Consider the following 15,993-nt stretch of genomic DNA (forward strand, 5'->3'; position numbering starts at 1 on the left):
TCCATATGTCTGTGGACCCTCCTCTTTCTTAGTCTGGAAAAGTTAACTTTGTTTCACTTGTAACCAGCCTCATCAAGCTGATTTATGGTTCATAACTTGGAAGTGGAAGACTCTGTTACTTTAAATAGGGTTACCACCTGTCCCTGCTCACGCAGGACCGTCCTTATTTGAGCAGTTGTATCCTTTGAAGAAAAAAAAAGATGGTAAATGTACAAAGATTTTAAGACAAATATTTTCTAAGTTTTCTTTAATAGTTGTATAATGCAATTATTTTATAACTGAAACACCTATATGTTGTATGTAACAGCATAAGAAACCCACATGCTACAAGAATAATAATTTATTTTTGCAAAAAAAATAAATAAATAATTTTTGTCAATTGCTTTTGCCATAGATATAGTTTGTCCTGCAAACTTTCAGTGTTTCAAGAAAAAATGTCCCACTTTGGGCATTTAAAAAGGTGGTAGCCCAAGTTAATTATTGCTCTAACTTGTGCAAGTCTTGTACTTGAGTTGCAAGCTCATAGTGGGTAAAGTCTTTTAGTTTTCCATAAAGATAGGCTTTCTTAAGTACAAATCCTCATTATGCCAGAATTAGTTTCATTGTTTACTTTGACTAAAGCCATCAATCTCCCTGTATTCATTCCTGAACCAAAAAACAGAGTGAAAAAAAGTCTTCAAACTCTTGGTGTGCACAGGCGACTGATGTATTATCTTGACAAAAACTAAATCCTGTAGGAAAATTCAACACCAGTTCATTTGCTATAATGGGAAAAAGAAGAGACAACCCGTGACAGAACAATTTCAAGATGGTTGCCTCTTGTTATTGTTTTGTGTTAGTCCTACTTTGGTAAAACACAAGCATATTCTAGTAGATTATTGTCTTCTTTTATGGTGTTTTGGAAAGGGGGTGGACTCTAGAAGCAGCTACTTGTACGTAGTTTTACAAAGCATTACAAACTGGATTTCTTTTCCAGATCTAGAACAGACTTTGCTAGGACTGTTCTTTAGGGGCTGCTGGATTGTAATTCTTCCTCCCTCAAGCAGTGTAAGGTAAGGTAATCTAGCCATATAGCTAAAGGATACTGCAGCAATGTGATACTTGATGAACATAGTTATGTTTGTGTTAGTGCTCTTACCGTAACAGTAGATTTTCTATACATCACTGCTGCAGTAGCTACACCCCCCCCCTTTTTGTAAATATTTTTTTCTGGGTAAATGTTTTGTAGTCATAACTTTTTCTTTTTATCAGGACAGTAACCTCCCTCCTTTTGGGGGCAAGACAGTCATGAAGATATTTGGTCCCCAACTGATGTTTTCTCCGTTAAGAACTTGAGACACAGCAGCCTGGGCATGTGTGTGGGAGGATTCTCAGATTTTTGAAGATTAGCCTGCCATGATATAGCCCATTTAATTAAAGGCCACTTCAGCAGGGATAATAATCAAACATTTACTGTTACGGTAAGAGCAACTGTATCTTGGAATGTCCATCTGCTTGAAATACTGAGCTTCATAAAAATCTAAATGCCAAGCCTTTCAATGATATTGAGCTCACAACCCACACATTTCTGTGGAGAACAACCCCATATTTTCCCTGTTTAGCTGTCTTTCTTTGTCTGGAAGGTATTAGAAGTGGGCTTGAAAACAGCAGGAGATTTACAATGGGAATGATAAGCTACAAAGATTGGGTTTCAGATTTCCAGTAATATAAAACATCTGCATTTTTGTTTACTTTAAATCTCTTCTCAGTAAATACGAGTGGAAAGCAGCTGAAACACTGTAGCAACTACCCTCAAATTTGTGCTGCAGCCTAAGGCAGTGTGCATGTGTCTGCTAGGACAGTGTCGGGTTACCTGCATTACTGAATGAGTTTGGCACTTTTACCTGTTAGTGAAATACACGGCACATTTTTCACAGTGCAATAAATTTGTTCTTTGAGCATATGATATTGAATGTTGGCTTTAATCTTTTTTATGAGTTTGGTATTAATTATTGATACTGCAGCTAAATGTAAAAATACGTGCAGTATATTTGATTATTTTTATTTTGTTTAAGCTTGAAGAAAAAGCTCGCCAAGAAGCTGAAGCCTTAGAAAGGGAACACCAGCGAATATTAGAAATGAAACGAAGGGAAGAGAAAGAAAGACTTGAACAGGAACGGCAGAGACATCAAGAATTCCAGAAGTTACGAGTTGCAAAGAAAAAGAGAAGGGATAAAGTTAAGCTTGGTCTTCAAAACTCACAGTTAACAAAGGAAGCCACTTTAGGCACAACAGAAAACATTGAAAATGACAGAGTTCATTTGCCAGAAAACACAGTGCAATCATGTTGGTCACCCTCTAGACATTGCAACACTCAAGAAGCAAGGCCTTTACTTGAAAGCGGTAGTGTACAGCAAACTCAAACAAATGGGAGAGACTTAAAGCAGACAGAGCTGCAAAGACAGGAAGAGGTGAAGCTGAAACAACCTGAGCTGCTTTCTGTCCTCTCTGATGCTGTACTCTTTAAAGAAACAAATGACTTTAGGTTGTTAAAACAGACAGACAGACAAGGCGCTGAACAAACAAAGAAACCTGAAGTTACACGAGCAACAGAGAGAGATTCAAAGCCAGAAAGTTTCAGTATCTTTCTGGAACCAAAAAACAATGTTGCAGAGGTCACATTAGTTGCTGAGTTGAAAGAAGAAAAGAAGGTAAAGGACAACAACAAAAAAAATTTGTTTAATCATATGAAAGAGGATAAGGCATTTGAAATAAGTGACAGTCATCCTCAATGTGATCAGTCTCATCAACAGAACAAGCTACCTACTGCAGAGTCTCCACAGCCCAAAGGAAAAGGCAAAAAAAACAAGAAGAAAAAAGGAGATAAACCAAGCAGTTCAATTGGTAAGTTTAGTCATTTCTTGATGAAGATTTGGCGTAATTAAGTTGATTGCATCACTTAACTTGCTTCTGCTAGGTTGAGATAACAGTTTTATATCTATCTATCTGAATGTTTGAAAAATGGCATCATGCACAGGTGGCGGAATGGCACGTTGTCTGTAAATCAGGTTCTTCTTATTTGGTCACCTTCATTCTAGCTTTCTTTCCCAACTTGTTAAACCAACAGAAATCCATACTTTTAGCCTGGGTTTTGAAGCAGTTGCACATCCTCCTACAGTATTGTTATATGCATAGTTTAAAGATTGAGCAGCGGTGCTCCATTATGGGTGGCTTAATTATTTCTTTTTTGTCCTGTGAATAAACATAGCCTTATTTTTTTACAGAATTCGCAATCCCTGTAGATATTAGAGTTCCTGTTACTAATATTGTACATGAATGTACTTTCTTGTCATCTTGGGTCATTGTCCCCTGCTATCTAAAATCTTTAGACATGCTTTACTGCTGTAGGATGTTAAGAAAATACCCCTAAATAGCTGTAAATGTATTGCTGCTGTGCTGTTTCCTTTGTAGCATGTCAGTAAGCTACTGCACAAACTTTCTTGGTTACAGTTTGAATGATTTGTCTATCTAGTTATGTACAGTACAAGTATCACTAGTTCTTTGAATCCTACTCGTTGTTCTGAAAACAATTTTAAGGTTATCTGCTGCAGTGCATTCATTATTATAATGAACAGATTCCCAGAGTTTAAGGCATAGATTCCTAAACAAACCCTAGGACTTTCTGGCATAGATTGATTGCATTAAGATAAACCTGGCATAACAGAAGCATGGTTACAGCTATGTGAAAATGATTTTGAAATTGGTTTTGAAAGCTCTCTGAACTACTCCAGACAGATCTAGTGCATGAAATATTTACACTGCAGTGTTAGTACTTGTGATCCCCTTTGTAGGTCTAAAAGTAGCGCACACCTGACATTTTTGTAGAAGTCACTGAATGATTTAGCCATTCATAAATATGAACACACTTCACAAGGCAAACTTTAATGTAATTAGATGGGCAGTAGTTTCCACATATCTTACATATATATAACATTAAGAACCTCCATTGATGGATTCTTTCTTGGGCTGCTCCTTCTCAGCATTCAGAATTTGGAATATTTTTAAAAACCTGTATCAGGAGTGATAGATAAATGCATCTGATCCTTGAGCCTGCCATTTTTTGTCCTTATGCAGTTGAGATCATGATCCCAGCTGTCATCTTAAGTGCCTATGTTTTAATAAATTTTCTTTAGTTATCCATGTGTTCATCAGTTTACCAGTAAAAAGCCACATGAGTATTTCTTGCATTAGGAGAGAGGAGTACAGTAGCAAACACTGACACCAGTGCCAGAAATTCAGTCCGACCAGTCAAGTCAGCATCATTAGAGGGAAAAGCGTTTAGCCTGCCTCTCTGCTTGAAGGATGGTGAGATCTTTATTTTATTCAAAAGCTTCACAGATGGTGACTGTCAAAAGAGTATTTCATGTTGTTTCAGGCGTAAGTCTGAGTATCACCACATGGACTGAAGCTGGCAGGAAAGGTGTAGACGTTTTGCATGAAATAGTTATGCTTCTGTTTTGTTCTTACGATATCCTCAGATTTTATATTTTAATAAGCAGACCTGAAAGTAGTACACTCTAATGCAAGTCATTGGTGCACATACATTTCTGATACAGGTCTTCCAAAAATTTTCCAGCCTGATGGACTGGCCCAACTGATCCGTAGAACTCTCTCTCAACTTTTCTACACTGTTTTCTGCTCCCTTTCTTTTCCAGTTTTCTCTTTTTCCTCCTCTTTGCCAGTTTTCAGTCTGTTAGATTTCTTTCAGGAAGGTGAAGAGGTTTCTGAAACAATGGACTCTGATCCTTCTGCTTTGGTATGACGAGGGCCCTTAAGTACTAACTTGCCTCAGTGACCAGCTGTAGCCCTAGCTACAAAAAGAGGCACAAGCCTCATAATCCACATCTAGGTGAATTATACCTAAGCAGTAAACACAGAGGGAATGAGAGTCTTGGGGCAGAATTCTGTGCCAGCATGTCATACGTTTTTTTTTTTTAATCCAGAGGCTTTGTCAGACATGGTAACCATTAAAGTAATCGTAACAGCAAACACCATCTGAAGCAACAAACTTCAAGAAAAAAGAAAGTTTAATACTATAAAGAATCACTAGTACTCTTAGCGTAGAAGAAGAAAATAGCAAAAATTAGCAAAGCTAAAGATGTCTTTTGTTTGTTTTTGGTTTGGAAGGTGGGAAGGCCAAACAAGTCCTCTAAAAAGGGAAAAAGGATCTGAACACAGTACTGAATACCAAATACAAGAGGATAGCTAGAGGAAGATTAAGCATTTCAAAGAAAAACCTAATTTGGTGAATAAATAAAAAAAAAAAACAACACTTATCTACACCACAGATGCAGACCCCCTCAAACTGCATCTTGTCATCAGCAGCAAGCTCTATCTGAAGTAATCTGGGGACCACAGGAAGTTATGGCAGGGAAGAGTAAGAGCCCTGGATCGAAGCACTTGGAAAAAAGTGCCAAGGTCAGGTTTGATAACCCAACTGTGGAAGCTGATTGAAAGACAACATGGATCTAGCGTAATTGTAAGTACATAACTTTGGTGTCTAGTGTTGTCTGTTTTTATCCGATTTAATGTACGAGATGTCTGATCCAATCAGAGCCGACTTCAGCACCAAATTTGAAGCTCCCTTGGTTCCATGACTCTTGACATCTCTAATTCCCTGCACTGCACTGCAGTACCCCAGATCTCGTGTACCACCTGAAATCTGCAGATGTGTTTTCGAAGGCTGGTATCCTTCACGTTTGCAAAGCGTTTTGAATTTTCAAAAACAGTTAAATAGTTTAATAGTTATGTAGTTAAATACCACTATTCCTTACTCCTCCTTTATCTGGAGACTCGTTTCCCTCCAGCTTTAGTTTCATCTTTATAGTTATAGCTTAGTGGTGTGTTAATAATAGTTTAGAGTTATCATTCGCTTAGCATGTTCTTTTTGAACACTGTTTGCTACTGCTTAGTACAATTGTTACTGTTTACAGAGCTTAGAATTTATCAAATTATAATTTTTGATAATATATTGTAGTCTTTTTTGTTCTATCTAACCTCCAAGTTTCATCATGGCTAAATCTCAAGTCTTTCAGAAATGTTCACAGTGTCGGTATAAATTGCCCCCTCAAGATCCTTATGCTTTGTGTTTATTGCCTGGGCACTGCCCATTGGACACACAGTGCACTCCGTTTGCCTCCTTTAGTTCTAGAGCCTTACAAGCTCACCATGACATATTGGTAGTGAAGGGACTTCTCCCTCCAAAGACAAGGACTACTACTTCTAGACCTTCTTCTACCTCCCCTTTTAAAAAACAAATTCACAAACACTAGAGTCCACTGCAAAACTGGCTCAGATGGTCCTAGGCCATCAAGACTCCCAAAATACCACAAAGAAAATCAAGTAAAAACTTTTTATTTGTAGTACAAAAGGAATTAGTGCTTTCATCCTGCTTAACAGGACTTCATCAGATTCAAAAATAAAGTAGCATTGTAAGTGCTTATATAGATGTAAAAATAAGGTAAAAGGAAGTGGTGTATTCATTAAGAACTCTACTTAAAGAACTAGGTACATTACAACATAAGTAATTTGTACCAAAGTAGTACAATAAAAATAATTTTCAATAAAAGAAAAACATATATTATTAATTGCATGTTAAAATACACACTGAAATACATGTGAAAAGTGTGTTTAAAAAGGTGTGTATTAAATGTACTAAAAAGTGCTGTATGAAGTGTTTTCTTATGTTGTATCACTCAGGCTCTAAGTTCTAAGATAGGTTTGAGAGGGGGATGTAATCGTTAAAACCTGGGGCATTACTGGCATTAAGCCTCAACTGTCAGATCACTTCTTTCTCTTCTAAAAAGAGCGTAGTGTTACCACACCTAGGATTAACAAATCCTTTTTCTAGAGTAGCAAATTTAAAGGTGTGACAAATTTTGTTATTCATCAAGTGCCTATATAAGGCGCTGTTTATATTCTTCTTCCTAATGCTATACATGTGCTCGTAGATTCTATTCTTTAAAGGACTTTCTGTTTTCCCAACATAAAATGCCCGGGCATGTGGGACACCAGGCTCTTTCTGAAACTTAATTTTAGTCCTATTTATGTTAGCCAGCTGTACATCCAAATTCTCACAAATAAACCCACATTGGTTACATGAACCACATTTTCTTGTACCTTGGGGGCACCTCTAACTGAGTGGTTTAAAATTCTCAAAACTACTCTTGAGATTAATTCCTGTCTTATACACAGAAGTCGGTGAAGTTCCTAATAAATTGTAAATGTCCCCATCTCCCCTAAGGACATTCCAATTTTTTGACACCACTACTTTAATCACTGACGAGTAAGGACTGAACTTGAGCACCATACCTCTAGAATCCACACTTTCATTCAAATTTTCACCCTCAGATGTCAGTCTCACTTCAACAGTGGGGTACATTGTTAATTTGGAGGCCAGTCTTCACATTGGTGTCTTGGAGATGAGGGTGGTCCTGCTCGCGTTGCAGGCTTTTCAGGATTCCCTCCCCAAGAGTGTGATATCAGACAATGTGGCTGTAGTGATACATTAACAAACAAGGAGGAACCCGTTCTTATCCTTCATGTTGAGAAGTTGTGAGGGTCTGGCACTGGGCAATGTCTTCACACCATTTTCTGATACCAATGCACCTGTTCCAGTGTTCTAGTGAACAAGTTGAGCAGAAGTATTCTAACTCCTCACGGGTGGTCCGTCAGTCCCAACAGTGGCAAAGCTAATTTTCAGCCACTGGGGCCAACCTTGCTGTGATCTATTTGCTTCTTACCTGAACAAGTGCAGCAGTTACTTTGCCCTGATGCTTCCACAGGGTCTGTCACCAAGGGATGCTGTAGTCTACAGTTGCCCCCACCCCCCAGGGCTTTTGTATGCCTTTCCCCCATTACCTTTCACAAACAAATTAATTCAGAAAGCCACACAGTGTAAAGCCAAAGTAATCCTCATTACCCCCCCCTTTCTGCCCCAACAATCATGGTTCCCCTTTCTGTGGTCTCTACTAGTACATCCACCTTGGAGCTGGAACAATATTCAGACCTTCTTTCTCACCTGTCCAGAATGCCTCCACTGGATCAGTCTGCCATGAAACTAATTGCCTGGCTCCTTCAATTTTGATTATAGCCAGAGATGCCAGGCTTCCCAGTAATGTTGCTGATATAATAGCCGCCTCCCAGAAACCTACTACAAAGAAGTTCCTCGTCAGTAAATGGAAAAAGTTTTTATTTTGGGTGACAGCCAAGAGCTTGGATCTTTTGTCTGCTCCCATTTCATCTATCTTGGAATTTTAGCTGAACCTTTTCAACAAGGATCTTGCTACTTTACCATGAAAGGTTAGATGGCAGCAATTTCCAACTTTCATACTGGACACAGTTATGCTGCTTTGGCTTCTTTAAGAATTCTGAAGGCTTTTCTTAGAGTAACCTTTCTACTGTGTCCCCCCATCAGGGATCCAGTACTGCCATAGGATATTACTATTATACTCTAGGCCTCAAGTCAACACCCCTTTTGAACCTGTTGCTACTGTAGATGTTAAATCTATGAATTGGAAAACAATACTCCTAGTTGCTGACACCTCCTCAAGTTGAATTTCGAAGTTGCAGGCACTCTCATGTAAGCCTCCATACTTACCGTTATAGAAAGATCTGGTTTTGGTCCAAACTAATCCATCCTTCATACCAAGGTGGCATTTGTATCAAACTTAAATTAATCCATATTTACCTGTGTTTTTTCCTGTTTTCAAAGAAAGGGGAATACATTATACACATGCTGGATGTGCATCGCCAGCTTAGATTCTGTCTGCACCGAACAAAAACAGAAACAGGCAAGCAAAAACTGAGGGTAATGCTACTCAGTGCTAGAAGTCTAAATCTCAAAATGCACTCACTCGAGGCACTCCTTAAAATGGAGAGCATCGATATCTGTGCAATGACTGAGACCTGGTTCAAGGCTCTAGAGAGCATCCCTGCATTACCTGGCTGTAACTCATACCACACTTTTTGGCCATCTAACCTTGACCAGAACACCAAAGGGGGAGGTTTGTCCATATTTATTAAGGATATCCATATCTCCAGGCTAGTTGTGCAGCATAATGCATCCCAGGTTATCCAAGTGCAACTAACTCTGGGCAAAACTGCAATCCAAATTGTAGCTTGCTACAGATCCCCCACCATGCCCCAGGATTCCCACTCCTCTTTTTCTTTATATACAGGAAAATATTAGGGTTCAACCAAACACCCTAATAATGGGCGATTTCAACTACCCCACCATTAACCGGGAAAACTACTCATGTACCAACTCCTTCGCTCAACGCTTTCTGGAATTCATAAATTCCAATGCCCTGGATCAACTTATCCACACCCCCACCAGGGGCAACAGTATCCTAGACCTAGCCATTACCAACATGAGCGACCGGTGTTCCACACCTGAAGTCAGCTCCTCATTGGTCAGATCCGACCATAAACTAATCACCCTAGATATCTGCATCCCGCCTCCACCCACCATTAAGGAAACCACGGTAAAAATGTTCTGCAAAGCCAACTTCATGCTTCTTAAGACAGAAGTGGCGAACTTCATGACACCCATGCAGATGGACAGTACAGTTACGACTGCTGAATCCTACACAAATGCACTCTGTAAGCACTTGCACGAGTGCATGGATTGTGCTATCCCAAACAGAACCAAGATGCTGTCTTCCAAAAAAGGAAGCCAATCTGGTGGTCCCCTGCCATAACCAAACTCTACAACAGAAGGAAGAAACTGTTGCAAAAGAGAGTAAAATCCCATGAGTGGAGGTGCTCCCTGGTCAGCCTCAGTAAGAAGCTAAGAGTCCCTTATAAGATCCTCAAAAGCTAGCTACGAAAACAAAATTGCCATTGATTCTAAGGGCAACCACAAAGCATTCTATAGCTATGTCAGGAATCTCAATGGCAACACCCAGATCTGCTCTGAGTTGCAGCACAATGGCACGAAAATTACAGAACCAACTGATATTGCCAACATCCTGGCAGGTAGGTTCATTGCTAACTTTACCCCCCCCCACCCCTAAAGGGCCCGTATCTATACAGGAAGAATGCAGAGTCCCTGTAATCACATCTGTGTGGGTAAAAGCTGCACTCTCTAAAACCAGAAACACAGCATCCATGAGACCAGACAGCATCCCAGGCTGCGTTTTACACGAACTTCAGAACAAGCTGGCTCCCCAGCTAAGCACCATGTACAATCATAGTCTCACGTCAGGCTTTGTGCCCACTGAGTGGCGTACAGCAACAGTTATCCCACTCCACAAAGGGGGAACCACCACTGATCCTGGGAACTATTGCCCTATTAGCCTGACGAGCCTGGTCTGCAAGGCCATGGAACGTATCATCATGGAACTCGTAAACAAAGACATTGGTAACCTCCAAACTCTGGACCCCACCCAGTTTGGGTTTGTGAAAGGCAGATCATGCCTTCTGAACCTGGTCGACTTCTTTGAGGTAGTCACCAAAGCCGTAGACGAGGATAAGGTGGTTCACACAGCCTATCTTGACCTCGCCAAGGCTTTCGACACCATCCCCCATTCTGGAATTATAGCTAAACTAGGTATACATTCCTACGTCACAAGATGGGTTGCCGACTGGCTCACTGACAGAACCCCACACAGTAAAAGTTGCAGACTCCAAATCTGACTTCAAACCAGTGACAAGTGGAGTACCACAGGGTACAGTCCTGGGACCTCTGCTGTTTGGTATCTACTTCTCTGTAGTACAGGATAACACAGAAGGTCTCTGGCTAACGAAGTTCACAGATGACTGAAGACTAGGAGCCATAGTCGAGCCCCCAAATGATGTGGACATCCTACAGAAGGGCCTTACTGGGACAGATTCCTGGTGTAAGAGGCATGGCCTCAAGCTCAGTGCCAAAAAGTGCATTGTCATCCCCTTTGGTGAAAACTCTGTACCCATGAACTACCACATAAATGGCAGTCTATTTAATGCCGAATGTGTGATAAGAGACCTTGGAACACAGGTGGACAGTAGTCTCTCCTTTGATAATCACATTGCCACAGTAGTCAGGAAATCCTTCTGTGTGGCACACCTCATCACAAAAGGGTTCTCATTCAGGAAAAAAAGAGGTCATTGTTCCCCTCTACTTGGCACTCATTAAACCCATTATAGAGTACAGCACCCCTTTTGGAATGTACCTGACAAGACATCTGCAGCAGCTGGAAAGGCCACAGAAATACCTCACAAAAAGGATTACTGGCCTCAAACAGATGCCCTTCACTGACCATCTCAAAAAACTCCAGCTTTACTCCGTAGCATATCGCCTACTCCGAGGATATCTCTGCCTAACATAAAGCTATGTTAAACCCTGAGCTGTTGGACATGCTGCACCTAAAGAAATCCCAGTCCCTCCGAACTACATGCTCTGTGGACTTAAACATTGTCACCACAATAAACAGGACATGCTGGAGGGATAGATTCCTGTCCCAGAGACTTCCTGTACTCTGGATCAAGCTACCCATCTATGTCGAGCAAAGGTCCTCATTAGCACTCTTCAAGAAAAATCTTGAGTGGATGGGAAATAAGAAATACACCCTGGGGATCACTTCCATGGCCCTGCTTGACAGGGGCACAGGAAATTAACTTTCTTTGGTGGGGTAAGCCAGGGAACCTTGTTGGCTAGGTTTACTTAGGCCTCTTGGGCCAATAGCCTAGTACCTACCCATGATCAACTATACAGAACCAAAAAATTGACAATAGATAAAAATACAACTTTTGATACAGAAAAACAAAATTTGACACTAGATAAAAAAAAAGCAACTTTCGATACAGAAACAGAAATTGACACTAGATGAGCATTATAACTGACTATAGAGCCATACATATACTATTAAGAAATTAATATTCCTCAGTGATCCTTTCAGTAGCCTCGCAGACCAGGCTGATTAGGCTTTTGGGTCTATAATTTCGCAGGTCTGTTGACTTCTTCCCTTTGTGCAAGGGAATTATTGTTTCTGTCCTCCATTCAGCTAGCACAGAGTCTGCTTGGAGGAGGATATTAGACAACTCCTTTAGGGGGTCTGAAAAGTCATGTTTAGGCTGACTAGTAGACCGCCGAGTATGTCATGCAGCTCTGTATAGCTATCATTCTTGGCTTTAAGTAGCATATTGAGGACTTGTTCTTGTAAGGTTTAAGGAGGAGTGTTTAGATGCAGGTATATGATCTGAGGCTATAGGGATGATGTTTTAACTAAATGTGTCCAGTGGGTTGGGAGGGTGGCCTAATGGTTAAGGTGTTTGCCATACAAACACGAGGTGCAAGGTTTGAGTTTCACAAGGGATAATTGGCTAGGCTTAAAATGGCTCGCAAGGGCAGTTAGCCTAGTATGAACCTATGAATTGGTATTTCCTGTGGGTGCGAGTATGTGATGTCCTTTACTATAAGCTCACTGCAATGCTGGTTATTGTTTTTGAGAGTTCTAACATAGTTAAAGAAGTCTTTGTGGTTTCCTTTACCTGGGTGGCTATTTTTACCTCTTATCTGACTTTGGTTGATTTGCTCAGGGTCCAGAGTTCCTGTTAAGTTTAATTAGAGATTTATAGCCATTTTAAGAGTTAAGTTTTTTATGTGCAGTGAGCTTTTTTCTTTTATTATAGAGTTTGTTTATATCAGGGATCCACCAAGGCTTTATTTTTAAAATTGGCATTGTATTTACAATGAGAGTTTCACATGTTTGTGCAGCTGTTTACATGTGCATAAAATAAGACTGTAAGGGATTCTGCATAAACAGTAGGGTCATCAGGACGGAATAGTAATTTTGAATTTATCCAGATCATCACTCTGTTTTAGTAGATGGGCCTTGCCTTAATCTCTGAATACTGAGTTATTGGAAGATGCATCCATTTCCAGGGAGGAAGTTGAATTTGATGGGGAGCAAAGCCGCCCCCATGTTGGTAAGGACCAAGTCCAGGATTGTATCACACCTGTTTGGAGTGAAGACTAACTGGTCAAAAAACGTTGTATTGATGAAATCCAGAAATTTCTGGACATACATGTTTTGAAGACGTACAAGTCTCCCAGTTAATGGATGGGTAGTTGATGTCTCTTAGGAGAATGGTGTTTGGCTTAATACATGGGGACTCCATATTAGTTGGTTAGGAGGTATAGGTTGAGGGGGACACAGAAGGGCTCCTATAGTTAGCTATATATAATAAAGGGTTTGTTAATAGTAAATTGAGTTCCAGGTTGTTGTCTTGTCTGAAGAGTTTAAATTGAAACCCACTACCTTTTGTGCCTTCATGTAATGCTGTGGGCCTGAATTTGTGGTAGGCATTGAAACCCTGCACTGATGGAGTACTGTTACTGTTCTTGAACCAGGTCTCTGTTATAGTGCATATGTCATAGGGAGTAGAGTTTTTTTGTTAAGGCTCCTAGTATTGAGCAGCAATGTCTTTGTGTTATTTATATTGTGTTTGGTTAAGCTGGAAGCTTTAGAATGCTACTAACATTGCTTAAAAAGGATACTGTGGGGTGGACAAGTTTTCAGCTAATGTATATACAAAAGTCTTGGGGCGATAGGTGTAGTCAACCCTGGCAAAGCAGATAGGGCTATCTACCATCTCCACCCAGCCTAATATATATTGTAACCTTTTAGAATGGCACCAGTCATTAAGACAGTTGTTGAAGTTGATAGTCTTTTGTTAGTATTGTGGCATTATTCTTGGTGATGGTAGAATGCGGTTCAAGGCTAGGTTCATAGCTACCTAAGGCACACAGTTTGAGAGCTCCATCATATGACTGTTCTTATAGTCCGGGAAGGTACATCTCAGGTCGTGTACGCCACGATTGTGCCATATGAGTATGTGTGGAGCAAAGACTTGAGTGCATGCGGGAAGTAGCGAATCTTTGCATTTGACAGGCAACTGATGTGCTTGGTGAGACTGATTTTTTTTTGCTGGGTATATTCATTCCTATTTTGGACAGGATTTTGTTGTGCAACCTATTTATACCAGGATCCACGTTGGGGGCTTGTTTTAGGAGTTTGTCCTATGTTTATTTCAGTTTGATGCTGAGGTTTCTATGTAGTTATTTGCATGCTTGTATAGGGTTGCCGTAAGTACGTCCAGATAGGCCACAGTGTTCTCTGAGTCTGGGAGGGATTTGGGATTTAGCTGTCGTCACTTAATAGGAGGTAGTTAACCTTGGAAAAGTTCTTAAAGGTTCTGTGGTTTGCTGGGAGTTCATAGGAGAGTACTAGGCTAACGGCCCAAGAGTCCTTACAAGTCCAGCCATATTTAACCTGAGTTTCTCAATTTTCAATAGCTAGGTGAACAAAGTTCACAGAGGTATGCACCTGTGCTGTGATATCTAATACTGACTGCCTCTGTCCATGAGGGACATGGGTGCCATCCCAGGAATAAATTTACAATTACCCATCCATTGATCTAGGGTGCACTTGAAGATGGTCATGGAAGGGCTTTGCTTCACATTAATGGGAAGCTTGTTCAGCGAAGGAGTAGTCTCTGAGAGATGTATATTATTTCTTCAACATGATTTATTTATGTCAAAGGCTAGGTTAAGATCCCTGGAACTAATGACTTTTGTGCAGTTTGATTTATTAGTGAGTAACCGTTCCATCAGGGACGGATCTGGAACCGTCCTGTAGGTCAGACACAGATTACCCCTTAGTAGTCTGTAGAAGACCCAGTACAGTGATGGGGCTTTCAGTCTTTCTGCATAGGACTTGTTTTTTATGCACGGTATCTTCCTGGTGAGAAACATCTGTGGTTGTTCCAGCTATTGCAGATGTCTGGTGAAGGGCGTGAAGAAGGGTGCATTGTACTCAGTTACTGGTCTGAGGGCTGCATACAATGGAATAGTAATGTCCTTTGATCTGGATCCCATGCCCTTACTTGTGAGTTGGATTTCCTCACCCCTGTGGACATTTAATGGTCAAAGTTCAAATTACCATTAACCTAAGAACCCAGATCACATACCACTGGGTCTCCTCTTGGGAGAGGTTGTCTATATTGTTATTAGCTGGGGTATTTACTTTCCTACAGACTCCTCAGAAGTGACCTCTGTCTGGCATATAAAGCGATCTCAGATCCCGCCATGATGGGACTGCTGCATATCCGCAAGTTAAGCTCCACTTGAGTAACCCACACATGCTACCTCAACCTTGTCTGTGACATCAATAGGATTTATTAGCATGACAGGCTTGTGTCCCAGAGACTCCCCCCTTTTGTGGAATAGACTTCCTCTCCACGTCAAGCAGAGTACCTCATTAACCCTTTTTAAGCGCAACCTGGATAACTGGATGGGGAACAGAAAATACACCCATGGGATTCCACTTGTGTCCCTGCTGGACTGGCATAGGGTGCTGACTTGTTGGAACATGGGCTAAATTCTTGGCTAGGCTTGTAAAGACCTCTGCATTTAGTTTTAATCCACGGCTGTGGTGCCAGTCATTTGTCTGCATTAATCCTTTCTACAGTACATCAGCATCATTCCAGGATTCAGTAATTCCCTCCAAATTTGTAGTCATTAGAAAATTGGTCAGCCAAAGGCCATCCACGTTTGCCTTGACTTCTGAGAAATAAATTCTGAACAGGAGAGGGCCTAGCACAGAACTCTGTGGTGCACCACTGATGACTGGCCTCTTGCTAAGGTGAGTTTCACCCACTTTGACTGTATGTGTCCTGTTGGTGATCCATTTGGCTATCCACCTGGTGGCATAAGAGTTTATGCCCAATTGAAAGAGTTACCCTACAATAGGGAATTTTGTCAGATGCCTTGGCCATGTCAGGGTGTTTCCTTTGTCTTTCCTTGTCATTCCCTCATCCATGGCCTTGGTGACCTTCTCAAAGAAGTCAACTAGGTTTAACAAATCCAAACTGGGATGGGTCTAGAGACTGGAAATGACCCATGTCCTTGTTAATGTCCATAGTAATTCTTTACATGGTCTTGGAGAATGAGGCTAGTTAGGCTTGTGGGTC

At 40.8% G+C, this 15,993-nt stretch overlaps 1 protein-coding gene across 2 annotated transcripts in view; it reads left to right on the forward strand.

Annotated features, from left to right (window-relative positions):
• FAM193A (family with sequence similarity 193 member A) overlaps positions 1 to 15,993 on the forward strand; it is a 2,395,037-nt gene that overhangs the window by 2,083,788 nt on the left and 295,256 nt on the right. For both annotated transcript variants that reach the window (XM_044062897.1, XM_044062898.1), the window contains one exon: positions 2,055 to 2,883. In XM_044062897.1, coding sequence (XP_043918832.1) covers positions 2,055 to 2,883 — 829 coding nt within the window. The remainder of the gene's footprint in view (positions 1 to 2,054; positions 2,884 to 15,993) is intronic.

Source organism: Protopterus annectens, chromosome 2.part1 (assembly GCF_019279795.1).
Source record: "Protopterus annectens isolate FY-2018-M chromosome 2.part1, PAN1.0, whole genome shotgun sequence".
Taxonomy (NCBI): domain Eukaryota; kingdom Metazoa; phylum Chordata; order Ceratodontiformes; family Protopteridae; genus Protopterus; species Protopterus annectens.